Here is a 24316-nt window from a genome sequence, read left to right as displayed (position 1 = left end):
CATTTTTATATTTATGACAGTTTTATAAATTGATGTAGGAGAGTATTCCCTTTCAACAAAATTCAGATGAACTTACACCAGCTGAAATTGAGAAAATTCTCTGGAATTTTGATGCAGAAGTTGATTAAACAGAAACAAATAATACATATATTAACATATAAAAACATTGAGAGTATTACTGGAAAGGGGGGGGAAGAATTTTTATATTTTATGATTTTTTTAAAGTTAAAAAAATTTAATGATTTTTAAAGTTTTATTTTTTATGATTATAATTTTAGTTTTATAATTTATATTTTTAAAGATATTTTGATTTAATTTTTGACAACATCCCGCTTTGACTATCTATTTGTTATTTGGTTTTTTTTTAAGGAGCATTAGCAACTAAGGCCGTATTGCTCTGGGGATATGCAGTGGTCATTCCCTGACCTTTCTGCATCCTCCATATTTGGTGGTCATGGGCTCAAACCCCGGTCTAATCAAGAAGCGTGTGCTACGCACTGCTCTCCTGCCCACCTGGCTATGGAGGTGCCCCTGCTTTGACATTCAGCTGTAAAATCAAAATAGGAAAAAATTATTTTTAAAAACATTTATGTAGATAGTTTTCCAATTTTTATGAACTCACAAATTCTTTGAAAGAAATTCACTCTTGGTTACTTGCATATGATTAGAAACACATTCACAAAAGAGTTAAAAGATGAGAGAATGGAGATTAGATAAACAGATGATTGAAGCAAAAATGAATGGTAATAGGCTTAGATGTGGATTACAAGGACAGTGGATCAATAGTACCAAGCAAACATTAGAAAAATGAGGGTTTAATCTAGCTAGGGTAAAGATCTAACAAAAACAGGATAGTATAGAGGAAATTAGTGAATGGAAGGCTGTCAGTCTAGAAGGATTAATTTGTGTTATAGTGACTGGTACACCCACTGCTATACCATTTTTAGATGATAATGATTTTTGATATAACTTTATTAAAATTAAATGGGGGTTAAATTTTTAAATAGCGTATTCATTAAAAGAAAATCTGAAAGCTAAAATGAGTTTTCTAACATTTTAAGGCAAGAAGAGTGACTCCTCATGATACTGTTTTATTGTATAACATTGCTCTAGTACTTCAGCGGTTGGCAACACAGACACTGAAGGATGAGAAAAGTAACTTGAAAACAGTGCTTTGCTCAGTTAATGAACTGAGCTTATCACATAGGTAAGCCATCTTGTTATTTTCTTTAGTGCATGCTTATATTAATTGCATAATGGCAAGATAAGTCTGACAATATATGCCAGTGTTACTGGATGATTTTAATGCATCACAAATTTATATGCAAAATAAACAACCATTTAATGCTGTTTACATTGGGTGATGGCCAGTCTAAGTTAGTGCTTAAGATACCAAGACCCATAACAAAGATGGAAAATTCCTCTTTTAAATGTGAAGGCACTTAACCTATATGTTGGAAATAAATTTTTACAAGCAATTTTTTTAGCTTGTCAAATATATAAAGTGTGTTTTCCCATTAAAAATATTGTCACTGATATTTTATTTTTCTTCCCACTTCCAGCTATAGCAAAATGAAGGGATTGTTGATACCTTTCCACAGATTATTTAACTTTGCATTCCTCTTTACTTTTCACAAAAATAATAACAATTATTGATATTAACTCTGCAAGAGAAATCATAAATAACTAACATAAATAAAATAAATAACTAACATAAACAAAATAAATAACTAACATAAATAAAACTGGCTCTTAAATTATGTGCTGAATGGCTAATGTTCTATTCAAATGATTTTCTTCCCTAGCTTCTCTGCTGTGCTCTCCCATATCTGGCAAGCAGCACTGATGACAGTCATGGCGGTAACTCAGACTGTGATTTTGTTGCTTATTTGAGAGTATCATTTTGTGCCTTCCTATTGTGAATAATATGTTCAACATTAATTTGTATATATATACATAATGTTTGAACAAAACATACACAGATGTATGTATGTATGTAAATAATTACATGTTATACCCCAAGTTGTTATAGCAGGTATACTGTATTTAGTGTTAGTTTACATATTTATACTTTTATTTTTAGCTTTTTCTTTGCTTGATATTGTCACTGTTTAATTTTTTTTTTTCCGTTTCATTATATATATCTACAATTTAGAAATAATTTACAGTCTAGACCAGTAAATGTTTTCATTAATATTACTTAAGAATAATGGAAAACAATAATGTGATAAATGGACTGGAGATGTAGCATTAGCATTAGTAGAGGCATTTGATGCAAGAAAGCAAGCTTATGCAGCATCAGCCAAAAAAAAAAAAAAAAAAAAACCCACTTCCACTTCACCCCTCTGTTCATTCAAAATACCTGTCCAGCTGAGCCTTAAACTTATTTAGGCTATCAACTTCCACGAGAAGGGATGGAAGTCTGTCCCACAACCAACCACCCACTGGCTAAAGGCAAATTTCCGCACGTCTATCCTACATCTGTCTTTCCTCAATTTGAATTTATGCCCTCTCAGGTGATTATTCTGAGCTAGAGGAAGAATCCCATCAGCATTGAGGATGCTCAAACCATTCAAGGCTTTATACGCCTCTATCAGATCACCTCGCTGGTGCCTAGTCTCCAGACACTGTAATTTGCAAAACTTAAGCCTTTCTTCGTAAGAGCACCCCTTTGTTCCATTCACTAATCTTGTTGCCCTTCTCTGTACTCGTTCCAGCAGCTCTACATCCTTCTTGAAATGAGGCCTCCAGACCTGTATACAGTACTCTAAGTGTGGCCTGACCATTGCCTTATACAAGGGAATAATCACCTCCTTATCCCTGCTGGAAAAATTCCTGTATATCATTGACAATACTCCATGAGCTACTCTTGCAGCCCGTCTGCACTGCTCAGAGAACTTCATATCTGCCTGCACAACCACCTCCAAGTCCCTTTCATTCTCTACCACTGTCAGTGTAGTACCACAGAGTTGATACGTTGCTCTGGGGTTGCTGTTTCCCATGTGTAGTACTTTACATTTGTCAATGTTAAACTTCATTTGCTACCTCTCAGCCCATCTGCTCAACCTTTCCAGATCCTGTTGCAGCAACATAGTGTCAGTAGTGTCCTTGACAACCCTGCCAACCTTTGTATCGTCTGCAAACTTGGACATTAAGCTTGATATACCATCATCAATATCATTTATAAATACAGAAAACAATAATGGACCCAACACTGAGCCCTGAGGGACTCCACTAATAACATTAGTCCACGATGAGCAGTGTCCATTGATTACCACTCTCTGTCTTCTCCCCCTCAACCACCCCTTTATCCATAGCAGATATTTGCCTCCAATGTCACACTGCTCCAATTTGTGTAGCAGTCTTCCATGTGCAACAGTATCAAAAGCCTTTCTAAGATCCAAGTATATAATATCAAAGCTATTCCCTGCATCCATTGGATACTGCATCATAGTATCCAATCAGATTGGTCAGGCAAGACTTCCCCTTAACAAAACCATGCTGTATCCGAGCTATAACTGAAGTCTTGTCTAAATGATCCTGCAGTGCTTCTTTAACCAGTGCCTCCATTAATTTTCCTGGAACAGAAGTTAAGCTCACAGGTCTATAATTACTTGTGTCAGCCTTTGATCCTCCTTTGTGAATTGGGGTCACATTTGCACATTTCCTCCCCTGAGTCCAAGGAAGCTCTCATAATTATGGCTAAGGGTTTGCTTTCTTCCTTTGCTGCCTCCTTTAATATAACTGGATAGATCCCATCCACCCCGGGTGCCTTTCTTGTGTTTATCTTCAACAGTTTCTCCTCCACTTTACTCCCAGTTATTTCAAGATTCTGTAGCTTACTGCTAGAGTTGAATACACCTCTGGCATTCCCCTCGCTGAATAACTCCTCATGTGTGAATGTCGATGCAAAATATTCATTTAGTTTGTTAGCTACCTGAGCAGGATCATCAACAGTTGACCCATCAATATCAAGTGGACCAATCTGATTCATCCCCTTCCTTCTAGAGTTTACATAAGTAAAGAACTCTTTGCTGTTTTTCTTTGCATCCCTTGCCAAGGATTTCTCGTAATCTGCCTTCGCCTGCCTAACCTCCTTTGTAACTTGGTTGCATATCAACTTGTATCTATCATAGGCTTCTGTGTCATGTGTTAATTTGTAAGTATCCCATGCATTTTTCTTCTCTGCCATATGCCTCATATGTGCAAATGTATGTTCACAAAGAAGAGTCAAAAGGTGACATGAGTCATTACAGACTTGTTAGCTTAACTTCTGCAGAATAAATAATGGAGACTCTGGTTAAAGAAGTAATTCAGGTCCATCTAGACAGAAATGCAGTTATACTTCAGTCACAGCATGGATTTGTTAAGAGGTGATATTGTCTGACCAATCTGATTAGATACTATGATGTAGTAACAAAGGAACTAGCTGAAAAAATAATTTTGATATTATATACTTGGATTTCAGGAAAGCCTTTGCACATGAAAGACTGCTATACTAATTGGAGCAGTGTGGAATTAAGGGAAAGTTACTGCTCTGGATAAGGGATGTTTGAGTTGGAGAAAGCAGACGGTGGTTATTATTGGACACTTCTCTTCGTGGACTAGTGTTATTATTGGAATCCCCCAGGGTTCAGTGTTGGGCCCATTGTTGTTTTCTATATTTATTAATGATATTGATGAAGGTATATTAGGCTTAATGTCTAAGTTTGCAGATGATACAAAGGTTGGCAGAGTTGTTAGCGACAGTAATCAGGGAAAGCTACTGCAACAAGATGTAAAAAATTGAGCACAGGGGCTGAGAAATGGCAGTTAAAATTTAACTTTGTCAAATTCAAGATACTGCATATGGGTAACAGTAGTCCTAGATTAACATGCCAACTGTGTGCTACTACACTCAGGGTAATGGAAAATGAAAAAGACCTGGTGGTAATTGTGCAGTCAGAGATGAAGTTCTCTGAGCATTGCAGACAGGCTGCCAGGATAGTTCATGTGGTTTTGTCTATGATATAAATGAACTTTGCTAGCAGATATAAGGAGGTGATTATCCCATTATATGAGGGAGTGGTTAGGCCACATCTTGATTCTGCATACAGGTCTGGAGGCCTTATTTTAAGAAGGATTGAGATCTGCTGGAATAGTTGCAGAGATTGGTGAAGGGAATGAAAGGGTGCTCTTACCAAGACTGGCTTCAGTTTTCTGCAAATTGCTGCATCTGGAGACTAGGTACCTGTGAGGTGACCTGATTGAGGCATTTTAGGCTTTAAATGCCTTGAACAATGATCTGCTGGCAAATTGCCAGCAGATCATTGATTGTTTGAACAAACTTACATCTATTGTTGTGGAAGTGGGCAGTTTGTATAAATTCAAAAAAGAACTAGAAAAGTTATTGGAATAGGATGGACTGGTGATGTGTGGGAAGGTTTTTTTTTGCTGATTCTGTATAAGCTTGCTTTCTTGCATCATTTGCCACTACTATTTCTACCACTAAATAATAATAATAATAAAATGTTAACATAGTGTCAAATGCACATTGCAGTTTTGGTTTCATAACAAACAGTTAAGTTACTGTAATTTTCAAAACCATTTCCTGCATAAACTTTAAAAATTTTATTAATGTGATAGCTGTTGCTGTCACATTAATAAAATTCTACCTGAATTTATTAAAATTATTTTATAAAGTAGATATCAAATAGAATTTAATCATTTTAGTTGCAGACCAATTTTCAGTGTTTCAGGGTTTTTTTTTTTTTTTTTGAATGTTGTGGTGTGTTTCTTCATGAGATTTTGAATTTTTGTAAAAAACAAAAAATTTGTACATAAATTAATATGCTTTCAAAATACTTTTAATTTCTTCTTGATTGCCCAACATTTGTTGGCAGTAGGAGGAAAGTCTTTTGAAAGCAGCATTCTATAAAAGTGATCTTTGTTAAATGTGTTAATAATGCATCCTGAAGCTGAACTTATTTTTCGACTTTACTATGTGCGTTAATGTATGAGGTAATTTTTTACTATACTGCGCTGTTTTTATCTTTTTTTATTTAAACAAAAGGTTTAAAAATGTATATGCATGAATTGTTTCTGAAGAGTAAAGCCATCAAATAACAAAAATTAACTAATATTTTCATGTAGGTATTTCCAGTATCTTAGCATTCATGGAGACAGGATGAAATATGACTTAGCACAGGCTGCAGCTGAAGCAAGGTTAGTTGGATTGATTTATTTTTTTTTTTTTTCCCATGTTGTTGTTACTGAAAATTGAATTGTAATTGTTTAAGGTTAGCTGGCTGTAGTTGGAAGGTGACTATTGTGAGAGAAAAACTAGAGAAAAGTGAAAATTTAAACCATCTCAACCTTCATAGAGTAAAATCTGTATTTAATTTGTTAAAGGAATACAGATACAGTGACTGAATTACCGTCCTCATTACACCATCAACTTAACACATTAATAATGTTTATAAATTAGTGTGTGAAGGTGAGTGTAATGAAGGCAGGAATTCAGTCATTGAAGAAGCTTGTACAGGAAGCATCGTGAAACTCCCTAGAATTATCTATATTCCTTTAACAAATTAAATTCAGATGCAGGTTGAGGTACTTTAAATTTCACTTTAATCTGTGCACTATGCTATTAAAAGGACAAGTGAGAAAAATAATCTGATGTAGAAAATGAGTATTTGAAATATTATTTGTCCATCTTTAACTGTATTAACACTAGGATAGCATCAAAGCTATTTAAGCTTTTTTATTAAAGTATTTAATTAAAAATTTTTACTACTATTGGGCATTTCCCATATTGTGATTTAAATGATATGGAGGGATTTGTCACCATTTTTAGGAATTGGCTGGGTGTGAGCAAATCTCCATGCAGAAATTAAAAACACCAATGGAATAAGAAAGTGCAAAAAGACAACACAGGTCAGGAGCAAACCCAGGAGCATAGGTTTTGAGAACAAGTCTCAAAAAGAAAAGGAAACACTCTCAGTAGGTTTCTTAGCATCAAGAATTCTTGTAACATCTTTCTTTTGGAAGACCACTGGAAGCATTGAGTGGGAGTATGTTTGGTTTGATAGGAGGCGATTTGCCAAGATCATTGATACAAGAGATAGAAGAAAAGTAGGATGCTAATAAATCAGTTGATGCAGTAGAACCATCAGGTTGTAACAGAAGTGGAATCATAGTTGTACTGAAGTTGCATCCAATGGCTTTGGCATGGAAAAATCAGACTTGACTACCACTTGAAGAAAAAACAAAAGCAACATTACTCTTAGTCTGTTCAAAATAGAGTTTGGATTGATTAATAATTGTTTTACAGTTGTTGCAACCTTTAATGCTGACTGAAAATGAAGCTGAAGATTTAGATATAAGCCAGTTGTGATATGCTACATTTTCACCTTGAACAGCCTTAGCACATTTATTGGAAAACCAAGGTTTAGATAAAGGCAGAGATGTCAGGTGCAATGTGTAATAAAGGATTTCATTCTTGCTTGCAAGAATAATACCATTAAAACAATCAGAGAAAACATTAGGATCAGAAGATTTAAGACAGTAATTCAACCAAGGAAAAGAGGAATAGAAACTATGCAGGCGATCCTCTTCTGCATTCTTGTAATGCTAAACACCATGAGGCTTAGAATGGCCATGAGAGAAAGAGAGAGGCTCCATTGGAAAAAAGGCCAGCATCAAGTTGTGATCTGAGGTTTTCAGTGGACCATTAAAATTGATTGTGTTTTGAAAGGGAGCTGGTAAGGAAAAGGTAAGGTAAGGTCAGTGGTTGGTAGTAGTGTGATTAGTATTTCTGGTATTTTAGTAGGTAAATGCATCAGTTGTGTAGCGTCATTAATAATTTCAAAAGCTTCAGCATCTCAACCCACTGTGTCAGTGTGACTAGAAAATTGAAACTAGCTAGAGCTGTGGTTATTAAAACCACCAAGGAAAATTACCTCAGTGTTAGGAAAGTTAGACTGGAAAAAGTCAAGTTTTAAAGGAATGAAGTCAAAGTATTCCAACTGATTAGTGGAGTTGGGAGAATGATGGAGGCAATAGATGAATTTCACAGAATGGAGCAAAAAGATTGTAAGCCAGAGGAGGTCAAAAAGAGGATATTCCAAATTAAGAAGTGACAAGGAATATCAGAGCAAACATGCACAAAAAGCAAAAGGAATCATAAAGCAAATAGTAGTTGAAGCAACCGATGATTGGGATTCTGTCAGAAAATATAAGTGGGGCTTGGAATATTGCAGATTGAAATGGACATCATTAAGATTGGAAATGAGACCACATATATTTGTGGAATGAATGAGAAAGTTTTTGGGAGGTTTACATCTTTTTGCAGATAAGTTTGTCCTTGATATGAATTGATAAGATTGTTATAAACTTGTTAGAGTCTCCACTAATCAGTGACTGTTGATTACAGAATACTATAGAAAAATTTGTCAGGGCAATAATAAAAAGAGTAGCAGAAATGAAAAATAACAGTCACAGTATTGTTTATAACATTTCATTATCTATAATTTTTTGCTAATCTCCGAGACATCATTCATTAAATCTTTTTCCCTTGTGCTTCAATATCATCTTTGGATAAGGAAATAAGGTCTAGAGAGCATTGGTGGGGAGGAAATGCAGGTATTTAGTTGGTGGCCAGAAACGCTCAGGCAGGCAAGATTATATGAACAGGTGCACCAGTCTGCAAACCACCTGATCATTTGTGCTTTGGATAAAGCATCTCCAAAGAACATTTGTGATGTGCACTGTATGTGAAGCTGTTTTGCAAAGCTTATAACAAAATGTGATGTACACATGTTCTTTTTTGAAGTCTTTCTTATTTCAAAAAAAGTTATGGCATTGTTGTGCACATCTTTGTTAAACAATTTCACATACTTGACTAATGCAACATTCAATTGTATATGACAAGGGAAACTCACTATCTACTTAGCAGTACATAGCAAATTCCTATTACCAGTAGTGCCATTATGAGACCATTCCTATTGCCTTTAAGATGTTTTTTTTTTTTTTTTTTAATGAAAACCCCAAGCATGAAAGGTATAAGAACCTATACCTAACCTCAACCTTCAACCCATGCACTTAGCTGTGCATGGGTTGAAGGTTGAGAAGATGAAAGAAAGATTTTGTTGACATTAGACTTGAATTTCTGTCGATTGTAATTTTCAGGAAATACACACGAAGGGAGGTTATTCAATAAAATGGAAGTTAAAGGAATAAAAGTTGGTTTTGTGAGTTTGAAGCCAGAGAGTAAAAGGATGCTGACTTTTTGAGAGGGAGGGGGAAGGGGGAGATTATAGAAGCCAATTCAGAAGAACAGTGCCTATGGAAGTATCAATAGAAAAGACATACAACAAAACCAGAATATCTGTGAGACAGAGTGGAGAGACTTTGTTAGAGATGGGTCATTAATTAACCCAGCTGCCCTTTTCAGAAGAGGACATTTGGGTTAATTTGGAGTTTAGAAGCTTCAGAAAGGTTTTGGGGACACCACCACAAATGTGGGAACAGTATTCCGTGCTAGGGCTGATTTGAGATTTGTACAGAGTGAGTAGCTGTTTGAAAGAGAAGAATCCTGAAAGCAAAAGAGAAAACCCAATTTTTTAGATGCAGAGGAAGTAATATTGGTGACTTGCTTATGCCAAGAGAGATTAGAAATAAGGGTAATCCCTAATAGAGATATATGATGTTTAGAAATCTAAGTTCATCAAAGATAAGCATAATGAGGAGCAGAAGAAACCTTGCAAGATATGATACAGGACCATGTTTTAGACTGAAACCAACTGAGTTGTCTTTGCCCCACTGGAAAATTACCTGGAGATCAGCATTTAAGGAATTGGTAGTGGATATTTGAGAAGTTGAAACTGTTTGTGCAGGGTAAGGTTTCTCAAACTATAAGGTGAAATGCAATGTCCTATCATCAGCAAAACTATGGATAGGATTTCCAGTCAATGGAAGAAGGCCATTAATATACAAGAGGAAAAGAGTGGGAAAAAGAACTGAACCTTAGGGGAACACCTCCATTAGTAGAGAAATTAGAAGACAGAGAGCCGTCTACCATCGCCCGCAGTGAGCAGTCAGAGAAAACTGGATACCCAATTACAAAGAACATTTGGCAAACCATAAATGGAAGCTTATTTAGAATACCATTATACCAAACATGATCAAAAGCTTTTGAAATGTCAAGAGCAACTGCTTTTGTTTCACCAAATTTTTCCATTGAATTTGACCAATAATAATAATATTTATATAGTGCAAGGAAGCCACAGGCATTCTGCACTGGCTGGAAAAAAGAAAAAAGTCGAAAAGAAAATACAAATCATATACTTCCCTCCTGACATAGGTAACTATCCAGTTCACCTTTGAGCCGACCGGGCTAGCCAGGTGGGTAAAGTGCCTGCCTGGCAACCCAAAGGTCGCGGGTTCGAATCCCGCCTCGGGCTTGGATCAAAGTACTACAAAAACCTTGGGAGGTGCATTATGGCCACAGAAGCCGATGCGCCAACAACTACCGAAAAAAAAAAAAAAAAAAAGTTCACCTTTGAATTTATTTAAACTGTCAGCCTCAACTACCAACGAATCGCTGACTAAAAAAAAAACTTCCTACAATCTAGACTAAATTTCTTTCCTTGTAATTTGAATTTATGCCCCTGAGTTCTGGAATTCTCTACAACAGTGAAAATTCCACCTTGATTCATTTCATTAACCCCTCTCAGAACCTTATAAACCTCAATCAGGTTTCCTCTGAGGTACCTGGTTGCCAAGCTCTGTAGCCCACATATAGAGTCTTTCTTCATGTGGTTACCTTTTTGCTGATCACATCATGCAAGTTGCCCATCTTTGGACTCTTTCAAGAAGCCCAATGTCTTTTTTCAGATGAGGTCTCCATGCTTGATCACAGTATTCCAAAACAGGTGGGTAACATAAGCCAGTATATCACCAGTGTATTGATACTGGTGATTGTTGATCAGATGGAAGGTTTCTAGATAGTTTAGGAGTTGGAAGTTAATAGATTTATTCGCTACTTTAGAAAGTAGAAATTAGTGCAATGGGACAATAACTGGATGGGAAGAATTTGTCACCCTTTATAGGAACTGGCTGGATATGAGCAAATTTCCAAGCAGAAGAGAAAACACCAGTGGAATAAAAAAGTGACAGAGAACTGGAGTATAGGTTTTGAGAACAAGTGAAGAAAATTCTTCTGATATCCTTTTGACAGAACACCACAGGAGGCATTGAATGGCATGCACTGATAATGGTAGATGGAAGGTTTCTAGATACAGTGAAACTTCTCCTAACAGACACCTCCCGTTAACGGACATCTCTCTACAACGGACATTTTCAAATTCCCCAACTCACCTCCATTGGTTTTAACGTGTTTGCAGCTTCTGTCTAGCGGGCATTCTCTGTAACGGACGCGGACAGGCAATCGTTTAGATTAGCACTTAATTTGATCTCCCCATAACGGACAGCGGGCGAGCTTACAGCCCTTTTTCTAGGAACGTTTCTTCCACGTATTGCCTCAATCATGTGTTTATTTTCTATTTCCGATTCTCTGAATTTTATCAAGGTTCTAAACCCTTTTTCAAGAATTTTAAGGCACGTGTAAAACTTCTGATGAATTCAGTGTGTGCAGGGGCGGGAATATGGCCGGCCTTTCATCTTTTCAGTTTCAGTTTTCAGTTTTGTTCAGTGTCTTCTCGTAAACATTTAACTTTAAAAGATAAAGTCGAACTCATTAATGCGTATAATCGGCAAAAAAAATAGTGTTCGCAATCTCTCTGCAAAATTCAAAATCGGGAAGACGCAGGTAAGCGACATCCTAAAGGGAAAAAAGTGAACTGCTCAAACAATTTTGGCAACACGGAAATGATCAGGTTCAAAAATCATTCCCGAAAACTGTTGGACTTCAAATTGACAATGTTACGTGTGAGTGGTTTTGTCACGAACGTGCTAAAAAAATTCCCATTAATGGGCCTATTATTAGGGAAAAGGCTTTGGAGGTTGCGAAATCTATGGGAGTAAATGAGTTCAAAGCTTCTGTGGGATGGCTAGACAAGTTCAAAACTCGGCATAAAATTTCTTGGAAAACCGTAAGTGGTGAAGGTGGATCTGTTGATACTGGGGTTGTAACAGAGTGGACCGTTAAATTGGAAGATTTATGTCGTGATTTTGAAGCGAAAGATATTTACAACTGTGACGAGACAGGGTTGTTTTTTAAAGCTCTTCCTGAAAAAACAATGGGTCTAAAAAACGAAAAGTGCCAGGGCGGAAAAATTTCTAAGGAACGCTTGACTGTACTATTGTGTACAAATATGCTGGGAGACTTTGAACAACCTCTTGTTATAGGAAAACCACAAAATCCTTGTTGTTTCAAGGGCATAAAGTTGAATCTTTTGAATGTTGACTGGAAGTCTAATAAAAAAGCGTGGATGACACGAGATATCATGAGCGAATGGATAAGTCACTTTAACCAAAACATGATTCGTCAAAACAGAAAAATTATTCTTTTCATGGATAATGCTGCATCTCACCCGCACATTGAATTGTCCAACATTCAAATCATTTTTCTGCCACCAAACACATCTGCAGAGTGTCAGCCCTTGGATCAAGGGATAATAAAAAATTTTAAACTTCACTACAGAAAACGTGTTTTAAGACATCTCAATGCAAACATGAACGATGTAACATGTGCGAGTGACCTTTCAAAGAAAATCAGCATCCTAGATGCGATTCAATGGATTTCCTCTTCAGTAAACGTAATTAGAAAACAAACTGTCGTGAACTGTTTTGTAAAGTCTGGCTTCTCAAACGCAAAAATTGAAGTTGTGAATAGCAATATGGAGTACCAAGAAGAACAAGAACTTCAACATCTATTGATAATGTACGATACTTCCGCTACAAGTGACCCTAGCTACAAAGATATAGACTCGAACCTCACTACAGAAGATGGTGCTCTAGATATCAACGACATTATCATCGATATTTTTCAAGAAGTTCCTCATGAGGATGAAGAAATGGAAGGAGGTCATTCTGTCGAAGAACATATTAACGACGAACCACCGATGAAAATAGAAGAAGCGCTCATACAAATCAATCGTTTAAAAATGTTTTTCGCCGCTGAAGAAGATACTGAAGGACTTTCGATGGTTTCTTCACTCCAAACAAATGTTGAAAACAAAATTATCAGCCGGAAGAAGGTGCAGAAGAAAATAAGTGATTACTGTATGTATTTTTCTTAAGATAAAGTCATAATATGCATAGCACAATTATATGTATATTATTTACAAAAATATTGTGCAAAATCTGTATATAATTTAATTTAATTTTACATTAAACGTTTAACGATTGTTCTTTCTTTCTTTCTTTTTTTTTTTCCCTCCCTCAGACTTCTTGTTAGCGGACACTTCTCTCTAACGGACACATTTTCGTTCCCCATGGCTGTCCGTTAAAGGGAAGTTTCACTGTAGTTTAGGAGTTGGAAGTTAATAGATTTCTTCACTACTTTAGAAAGTAGAAATTAGTGCAATGGGACAATAACTGGATAGGAGGAATTTGTCACCCTTTATAGGAACTGGCTGGATATGAGGAATTTGTCACCCTTTATAGGAACTGGCTGGATATGAGGAAATTTCCAAGCCGAAGAGAAAACACTAGTGGAATAAGAAAGTGTTAAAAGTGACAGAGAATTGGAGTACAGGTTTTGAGAACAAGCGAAGAAAATTCTTCTGATATCCTTTTGACAGAACACCACAGGAGGCATTGAATGGCATGTACTGATAATGGTAGATGGCGGTTTACCAACATCATCACTATATGAGTTAGAAGAAAAGTAGGATGCTAGCAGGTCAACTTTATCTTTAGCTGATGTGGCAATATAATCATCCAGTTTTGAGAGAAGTTGGAATAGAGATGACCAAAAGACCAGAGTCCTCGACTACCATTTGGACAAGAAGAAAGTTTTCTGCTCTTAGCCTGTTCAAAATCTAGTTTGGACTGATTAATAACTGCTCTACAATTTTTGCAAGCCTTAGTGTAGGCTGAAAATGAAACTGGAAATTTGGATGTAAGCCAATTGCTATATACAACATTCTTATCTTGAACAGCCTTAGTACATTTATTGGAAAACCAAGGGTTTAGATAAAAGACAAGATTTTAAGGTGGAGTGGATTAAAAGATTTCATCCCTATAAGAATGATTTCACTGACATGATCTGAGCAAACGTTGACATCAGAAGATTTAAAAACAGAAGAATTAAAACAGTAAACCAACGAAAGAAAAGAAAAAAGAAGTCTTTCAGATCATTCCATTTTGCATTCTCTCAATATCAAACAATATGAGGTTGAGAATGGCCTTGAGAGAGAGAGAGAGAGAAACCACCAAATTGTGATCTGAGGTGCCCTAGAGGACCACTCACCTCCACTGTATACTTTGAAGGGTTTGAACAATCATACCATTGTGAAGGTGCAAGCAGAGGATTTTGTTGCCACGGAATGACTGGAGTTTACTGAAATTCACAGATTCAGGTGACACCTTGACTCAAGTGCCACCTGAATATCAGTTCTGTTGGCATTTTAGACCCCCAGGTAGCAAGTCCAGCTTGTCATACCTGAGAGAATGTCTGTAACAGCCTCAAGAACTGGGTCATAGTGACTCAGTAATATCATTAAGATCGAAAATCATTGGTGAATTGTTCTGTCCTGTCAATAGTCACTGTGTGAGATATCAGTGATTTGTTATCCAAAAATTAAATATTTTCATCTTCCACTTCATATGTCAAATACAGTGACAGCTCGTGACTGATGTATGGGAGTGCTGCTTCTTAAAGTTACATTAAATTTCCTTGGTTATACGACATGTAGAATAATAATAAGCAAGTTAAAAATACTACAAAACATTGACTGGACACTTACCATTAACAGACATGGGTAATCTCGAAATTTTATTTAAAAATAAAATCCATTCTTATTGGATTTTATTTAAAAATAAAATCCCAATCTGAAATGATTATTGGAAATAGAGGATGTATACTATATGTAGGACCTGTTAATAAAAATATTTATAGCATTGCGTTATTCTTCACAAAATTTCATAACTCCATTGACTATATATTTAGATTTAAAAAGCTGGAGGTGCTGCAGTTCACAGTGCCTACCAGCAATCTGCTCCTGGTGAAATACGTACCTGCCAAATCTCCAGATTTATGATTGACTTTCTCTTTTTAACCCCTTCTCCATCTTACCATCCTAATTTTTTTTTCCCTTCTTTTTTGAAAAAAATAAACAAACTGCAGCTTCATCATTAAATTCTGAATTTATTAATACTTCTGTGAATTTCCACTTATTTTTGTTTTTTGTCTCTAGTTAATCAATTGTTCGTCAAGTGTGTTAGGTCTGTGTTCCATAATGTGTGAAACTTATGAAATAGTGTAGGTTGTACTGTGTTAGATGTAGTGCATACTTTTTTTTTTGTGGGAAGTGAAGCTGATTAACAATGTCCTTTAGTAAGATGTGCCAAAGAAATACAACATAAAATATTTAAGAAAAACTTATGTGCAAGATTTTCCATGTTTTATAAAATTTGGAAAGGGCTATATATTTGTTTTGTGTACTGTATGTAAATATGACTTTTTGATTTCAAGTGTATAGGAAGAAATGCAAAAAAATAGATGTACCATTTAAAAATGAAGCTGATAGTGTCATGCATGCCAATTTTTTATTTGCATCATTTATCATAGGACTTAATCTTCCTCTGAGCTCTGTTAATCATGATGGTATGTTCAGAAATGTGACCAGGAGTTCAATGTCAAATATTGAAATGTTAAATACAGAAGCTGCACAAAGGTATGAGAAACTTGGAATATGAAAGGGGAGGATTAGTGAACCTTTAAGAAGACATTTAAATGACTCATTATTTTGTTCACTTATGACTATAGTTTTTAACAAAGCTACTTCTGTCATAGAAATTGTGAGATCACAGCATAAACGGAAATTACATATATTACATGAAGGACAACAGCCAGGACTTTGAAAATTTGTTTTGTACTTAAGTCAACAAAATTTATCTCAACAATATACAGATATATTAAACTTATATCCAAAATTTGCCATTATTCTTCGGTGTTCTTGCCATACCTGCAGCTGTGTGGTAGAAGTTAACCTTAAAGATTTAGTGGAGGCCCATTTCAAAGTTGTTAGATTCCTGATATCAGATGGAAAAGCAGAATATAATTTATCTAGACGACATATTCAGACATTAAACAGAGGTAAGGAATGACTTAAATATTGTAGTTGTTCCAGCAGATGAAGAACATGTGAGTGTTATGGATAGATCAAAGTATAGAGCAAAGGCATTGTAACACCTCACGGATGCACAATACATATAGTAATACATCATCCACTGAATGGATTAGAGGAGAAGGATGAACTCCTTACTCAGGAAATGGCATGCACAATCCAAAATAAATAAAATATTATTGGAACTTACGTGTTATAGTCTGTAATTGGAATGATTTTGTGGACTTCAACTTACAATTTGGCAAAATGTGTTCTCATTAACCATGTAATTGATTGTGTAAAACATTTTAAAAGGGACATTACTTTAGTTAACAGCACAGCACTTATTGTAACAGATATACACTGGTGTGCAAAACTTAAGGACCAGTCAGGTTTTCACCTGTAGCTTCTTACAGGAGTGGCCTGGATATGGCAAAAGAATAACAAAGGAACCTCGTGAGGTACAGAAATGATGAAGGAAACAACAACGGAAACAAAATGGTACAGAGGGACTTTATTCAAAAATGGCAACATAGCACTGGCTGCCATGATACAGATGCATCACTGCCAAAGATGGAATAAAGGGAAGAGGTGATCCTCAGTAGAAGATATGGCCACCCTTAATGTCGATGCAGGCTTTTCACTGCCTGTCCATACTTAGAACAATGTCATTGATAAGTTTTTGTGGTAACATAGTTTGTTCCTCTGTCAGCGCCATCTCCAGCTGATGAACATTTTCTGGTGGGTGTGTACGTGCCGCTAGGTGTCTCCCATAGCGATGAGTGGAACAGGCAAGCCAATCCATACAAATAATGTCCTCACTTTCCAAAAACATATCAACAGCTGCAGTCGGCGCCTCCGTAGCCAGGTGGGAAGGAGCAGCAGTGCATAACACACGCTTCTTGATTAGACCGGGGTTCGAGCCCTGTCACCACCAAATACAGAGGATGCGGAAAGGTCAGGAAATGACCACCGCATATCCCGGAGCAATATGGCCTTAGTTGCTAATGCTCCTAAAAACCAAATAACAAACAACAAACAAACAAACAAACAAACAGCTGCAGTGCGATAGGGTGTGGCGTTATCATCCATAAACACAAACTCAGGGCCAGTGGCACCTCGGAACAGATGCACATGGGGAAGGATTACCTCAGTACAATAGCGTGCACCGGTTATAGTACCGCCTTCCAGTATCTGGAGTTATATACGTCCATCCAAGATAATGACTGCCATAATGATCACTTTCAGTGATGTTTGCAGGGTGTGCTAGCCTCTCACCAGATTAGCTAACCTTCAGAATCGTTGCTGAGACTGAATCTACTCTCATCAGTAAAGAGTACCTTACCCCATTTCACTGCTGTCCAGTCCTTGTGTTCGATGCACCACTGTAAACGGTGTCTCTGATGGGCAGGTCCTAAAGGGACACAGCGTACTGGCTGTTGAGCAAACAGTCCACCTTTGTGGAGTCACCTGGCCACAGTAAACTGCGATATTCTGCATCCTGTGCTCCTGTGCAGCTAGTTTACAATGGATCCCGCTGTCTGATGTTGGTCCCTCTTGGCCTGTAGGAGTATATAGCTGTCATTGTTGGGCATTGTTTTTCGTGGACGACCATCACTGGTCCTTCGAACAGCTGTACCTGTTATTCTGAAGGCCGACAGTGCTATGGGTGATACCAAACTCTGCAGCCTCGCACTTCGGCCTTCCTCAAGCTTCCCAATTATTCGATCCCCAGGTAAAGTCATTCAGATGTTGTCTACTGGCCATTTTGTTGTCTGTAGCACTGTATGAAACCAATCGAACGTGTATAACAATCGTGCTCACCATTCGGTAATTTGCACATAACTGCTGAACTACTACTTTTATCTGTTTATTGTGAGCCCTCTCATCACGATTCAAATTTTTGCATGTGCACCAGCTTTCTACTTGAACGGCCACAGTTATGCAAATCGCCACAGGCTGTTTTGTTTGATTTTGTCGTTGTAACCTTTAGAAATAGTGTCGGTCCTTAAATTTTGCACACCAGTGTATGTCAAACTGTGTCATTATGTTTAAATAATTCCATATTTATTTTTGAATGTATCATTTATAAGAAAATCCATGGCTTGGCCACAGGTTCAGCAGCCACAGATTGAATTTTATATTTCTCTGTGTTAGAATGTCAAGCCTTTCCAAATTTCATTAATATCGGACCAGTAGAAATCCAACAGTTATTATTTTCATGTGTATTACATTGGCTATCCATATATACTATATATTGTAACTGAAGCACTGGATATTATGTTTGTTGCCATGTGCCAGTTACAGGAATGATGGGCAATGTGGCAGATGCACAGAAATAAAATTTTCTTGGTTTTGTGCATAAAAGTTTTTGCATTTGCTCTTCTTTTTCATGACTTATTACTATTTGCCACTGTGCCTGAAATATAATTCATTACATAACATTAACTTCTTTTTTTTTTCTTTCTTTCTCCAAAAGCCTTTTACAACCTGTGTCCTAAGTGCAAGAATACTTCCTACAATTTGTTCATTTTGCACCGAGCTAACAAATAGTGTAGTATAGAGAGAGTATGGACCCATCTTTTGCAATTACAGTTGAATCCTTTATATAAGTTTAATATGCTAAAGCGAGATAAGGAGTGAAAAAATACAGTATATATTCATTGAAAAAGCATATAAATATATAAACATAAATTAATTTACCATGTTCATCAGTTATACAGAAAAATACAGGGTGTCCTAAATTATTGACCAGAAATAATTATTAAGCATAAACTAGAGCTGATAAATGAATAATGTTTGTCTCATTTGAAAGAGCTGCTCAAGGGGTTTATATGACATCGTGTAGATGTCATTAGTGTTGATAACAGTTGCACCTCACAATAACCATTAAAATGTTGATCTGCAACAGAAAGCTATGTGTATATTGTGTTTTGGCTAGCTTAAATCTGTAGTTACAAAGACAGTACTGCTGGGAATACAGAGGTGAGATACCTTGAGGCAAATCCATTCAGCAATGGATAGAACAGTTTAAGGGAACTGGCAGTGTCCTGCATAAGAAGGATGCAGGTCATGCTGCTATAAGTGTCAAGAATGTTGAATGTATTTGTGAAAGTTTTATGTGTAGCCCAAGAAAATCTATCTGTCATGCTGCTAGCAGAGAACTAGAAATGCCCCAATTGATCATCACAAAATTCTCTACCATTGCCTGAAACTTTATGCATACAAAATCCAGCTTGTGCAGGTATTGAAAATAGATGATTCGCTACATCAGAGAACGTTTGCTATGGATATGCTCATTCAGATTGAAAATGCCAACGACTTCCTGAATAAGGTTGTCTTTAGTGGTGAGTCCACCTGTCCGGTAGGTCAACCGTCACAACTGCTGACAGGATCTTAGGCAGCAAAATCCCTCGTGTCTTTAGTGAACATGATTGGGATCCCCAAAATTGAATGTACATAACCAGGTGATTGGCCCATTTTTCTTTGCTGAGACTACTGTAAACAGTAACCATTACTTGGACATGCTAGAACATTTTGCAGTTCCACAGATGACAGAACATCAACCGAACATTATGTTTCAGCAAGATGGCACTCTTCATTGGGCTTTGATTGTGTAACAGTTTTTCAGTGAGCATTTTTCAGGCCAATACATTGGATGGGGGAAGACGAATTCCCTGGCCTCCTTGCTCGCCAGATATAACCTCACTGGACTTTTTTTCTGTGGGGTTATGTGAAGAATCAGGTGTATCGTATGCCCATTGCAAATCTAGATGAACTTCGCAAGCAAATCACTGATGCCATTGCTTGTGCGATACCCCAAATGCTAGAAAACACTTGGTGCAAAATTGTAAACCGTTTGAACATCCTATGTGCCATAAATGGTGCCCATGTAGAAACTTATTAACTTTCTGAGTTGTCCTTGCTACTGAAAAAGCTGTTTGCCTATATCTCTTGTAGTTCCTGTTGCATAATAATTTGTAATGTGGTCAATAATTTATGGACATCCTGTATGTGGGGTTAGAAAAACCTTTTACAGTTCTATTTAAAACAGCATAACTTGTAAGCAAATGCCTACACAGAAATACTACTGCACACATACTAAGAGAAAATACAGGTAGCCCTCAGTTTACACCAGGGTTTGGTTCATGGGGGGGGGGGCACAAATGGAACCCTTTGTATAATGGAGTCAATAGGAAATCTCAGGGTTAGGTTCTGGGCATCAAAATTTTACCTACCCTTTTCAATACTGGAGTATTTGAAGCTCAGAAATAACTTTTTTTAATTAAAAAAAAGTGTTTTATTTTTAACCCACATATATACAGTACATATAATAAATAAAAAAAATAAATTAATACAGTAGTATGTAGTATACATAAAACATTTTGACAGTGGCATAATGCCGAAGTTTTAGTTGGCTTTTGAAGGTCCTGGTTGAGGATCTTCTGTTGACGGCCCTGGTTGAGAAGAGTGCCTTTTTTTGAAGAAAGAAGCAAGTGTTGATTGCCTGGGTGTTGAATAAGGGCTCGGGGTTGATATGACACGCCTTTTAACTGTGGCACACCTCTCCCAGTCTTGATGAATGTCATAGAGCTCATCAGTGAGGGACTCTACACTTGCAAGAATCCATTGTAGATCACTGGTCTTCATAATTTTTAGAGGAGGGTCTTCTTTCTCTTCCTCCTGCTGTTGGCCAAGTTCTGCAGCTAACTCTTCAAGGTCTTCATTTGAAAGAGTCTCTGCATGAATTTTCAAAAGCTCAGTTATGTCTTCAACTTCTTCTAACCCTGCCTCTTGTGCCAGCCTGCTGATGTCTTCTACAACATTCTGTTGTGGCTCAAATCCTCTGAAGTCATGCATGAAATCTGGGAGAAGTTTACGTCAGACTCTGTTTAGACAATTGACAGTCACTTTTTTTGGCGCCTCCGTAGCCAGGTGGGAAGGAGCAGCAGTGCGTAGCACACGCTTCTTGATTAAACCGGGGTTTGAGCCCGTCACCACCAAATACGGAGGATGCGGAAAGGTCAGGGAATGACCCGGAGCAATATGGCCTTAGTTGCTAATGCTCCTTAAAAAAAAACCAAACCAAACAGACAGTCACTTCTTGCCAGGCTGGTTTAATGTGATTGATGTCCTTTAAGACATCAAACAACCAACAATATTCTCTGATGGTAACGTTGGACATGTCTAAAGATTTTATAATTTCTGTAAATGTTTGCCATAGGTAATAATCTTTAAAGGAGGCCATTACCCACTAGTCCAGGAGATGCAAAACTGATGTTGCATTTAGGCAACATTAATTTTGAGGCATTCTGACTTCACCCATGAGCCGACTTTTCTTCATGGGCAATGAATGTTCTTGAGGAACTTTTTCCAGTAAAGGCCCATTTCATCAACATTGAAGATGAGATCTGAAGGATATTCACCCTCCTCTACTATGGCCAGAAACTCTGCAGAGAATGCGGCAGCCACCTCAGCATCTGCACTTACTGCCTCTCTGGTAATTTTCACACTTGTGCATTTGGTTCTTGCTTTAAATCTCATGAACCAATCCTTGCTAGCCGAAAATATTTCATTGCACTGACCTTCTTTCTTCTTTAAGCCTTCAAAAATAGACTCAAATCATTGACCCAAAGTGTCAGCAATTGTTCCATATTTTCTAAAAGATTACTTCTGCTGTAACTTTAGCATTAGCATTAGTAGAGGCATACGATGTAAGAAATCAAGCTTATGCAGCATCAGCCAAAAAAAAAAAAAAAAACCCTCCCATTTCATCCCTCCATTCATTCCAAATGCTTGTCCAGCTCAGCCTTAAATTTATTTAGACTATCAACTTCTACAACAAAAGATGGAAGTCTGTTCCACCAATCAACTACCCACTGGCTAAAGGCAAATTTCCGCACATCTATTCTACAACTGTCTTTCCTCAATTTGAAACAGTGCACCCGCAGGTTCTTAATCTGAGCAAGAGGAAGGATCCCATCAGCATTCAGCCTGCTCAACCCATTCTAGGCCGTATACACCTCAATCAGATCGCCTCACAGGTGCTTACTCTCCAGGCACTGCAGTTTGCAGAACTTTAGCCTTTCTTGGTAAGCACACCCCTTTGTTGCCCTCCTTTGTACTCATTCTAGCAACTCTACATCCTTCCTAAAATTAGGCCTCCAGACCTGTACACATACTCTGGGTGTGGCCTGACCATTGCCTTGTATAACAGGAAAATCACCTCCCTGTCCCTGCTAGAAAAATTCCTATATATCATTGACAAGACTCCATGACCTGCCCTGGCAGCCTGTTTGCACTGTCAGCGAACTTCATATTTGACTGCACAATTACTCCCAGGTCTTTTTCACTTTCCACTTCCCTGAGTGTAGTACCACACAGTTGGTACATTTCTCTTCGGTTATTGCTACCCATATGCAGTACTTTGCATTTGTCAATGTTACACTTCAGTTGCCACTTCTCTGCCCACTTGCCCAACTTATCTAGATCCAGTTGGAGTAGCATACTGTGTTTACTGTTGTTAACAACCCTGCCAACCTTTGTATCATCTGCAAACTTCAACATTAAACCTGATATACTTTCATCAATATCATTGATAAATATACAAAACAACAATGGGCCCAACACTGAACTCTGGGGAACTCCACTAATAACATTTGTACATGAAGAGTCCATTGTCTGAAAATCATTTACAGAAATGATTTTCAGACAATGGACACTATCTGTTTCACTACCACAGAAAGTGGACGCTACCACTTTCTGTTGTCTCCCACTCAACCATCCCTTTATCCATTATAGCAACTTATCCTTAATGCCATACTTCCAATTTGTACACCAGTCTTCTATGTGCAACAATATCAAAAGCTTTCCTGAAATCAAAGTATATGATATCAAAATTATTTTTGGTATTCAGTTCCTTTGTGACCACATAGTATCCAGTCAAATTGGTGAGACAAGACCTCCCTTTAACAAACCCAGGCTGTGTCTTAACTATTACTGCAGTCTTGTCTAGATGATCCTGCAATGCTTCTTTAATGAAGTCTTGAAGTCTTCTCCAAGTCTTGCCTAACCAATTTGATTGGATACTATGATGCAGTCACAAAAGAACTGGATGCAGGGAATAGCTTTGATATTATATACTTGGATCTTAGAAAGGCTTTTGATACTGTTGCACATGGAAGACTGCTACACAAATTGGAGCAGTGTGACATTGGAGGCAAATTGCTGCTATGGATAAAGGGGTGGTTGAGGGGGAGGAGACAGAGAGTGGTAATCAATGGACACTGCTCATCGTGGACTAATGTTATTAGTGGAGTCCCTCAGGGCTCAGTGTTGGGTCCATTATTGTTTTCTGTATTTATAAATGATATTGATGATGGTATATCAAGCTTAATGTCCAAGTTTGCAGACGATACAAAGGTTGGCAGGGTTGTCAAGGACACTACTGACACTATGTTGCTGCAACAGGATCTGGAAAGGTTGAGCAGATGGGCTGAGAGGTAGCAAATGAAGTTTAACATTGACAAATGTAAAGTACTACACATGGGAAACAGCAACCCCAGAGCAACGTATCAACTCTGTGGTACTACACTGACAGTGGTAGAGAATGAAAGGGACTTGGAGGTGGTTGTGCAGGCAGATATGAAGTTCTCTGAGCAGTGCAGACGGGCTGCAAGAGTAGCTCATGGAGTATTGTCAATGATATACAGGAATTTTTCCAGCAGGGATAAGGAGGTGATTATTCCCTTGTATAAGGCAATGGTCATGCCACACCTAGAGTACTGTATACAGGTCTGGAGGCCTCATTTCAAGAAGGATGTAGAGCTGCTGGAATGAGTACAGAGAAGGGCAACAAGATTAGTGAATGGAACAAAGGGGTGCTCTTACGAAGGAAGGCTTAAGTTTTGCAAATTACAGTGTCTGGAGACTAGGCACCAGCGAGGTGATCTAATAGAGGTGTATAAAGCCTTGAATGGTTTGAGCATGCTCAATGCTGATGGGATTCTTCCTCTAGCTCAGAATAATCACCTGAGAGGGCA

General features: G+C 37.4%; 1 protein-coding gene across 1 annotated transcript in view; it reads left to right on the top strand.

The window, feature by feature from the left end:
- LOC150079949 (RNA polymerase-associated protein CTR9 homolog) overlaps positions 1 to 24316 on the top strand; it is a 243782-nt gene that overhangs the window by 148294 nt on the left and 71172 nt on the right. Inside the window, exons 15-16 of the mRNA XM_090383623.1 lie at positions 1062 to 1207; positions 6133 to 6204. Coding sequence (XP_090239749.1) covers positions 1062 to 1207; positions 6133 to 6204 — 218 coding nt within the window. The remainder of the gene's footprint in view (positions 1 to 1061; positions 1208 to 6132; positions 6205 to 24316) is intronic.

The sequence above is a fragment of the Mastigoproctus giganteus genome, chromosome 10, assembly GCF_048544385.1.
Source record: "Mastigoproctus giganteus isolate SK-2022 chromosome 10, ASM4854438v1, whole genome shotgun sequence".
Taxonomy (NCBI): domain Eukaryota; kingdom Metazoa; phylum Arthropoda; class Arachnida; order Uropygi; family Thelyphonidae; genus Mastigoproctus; species Mastigoproctus giganteus.
This window is presented reverse-complemented; position numbering and strand designations above follow the sequence as displayed.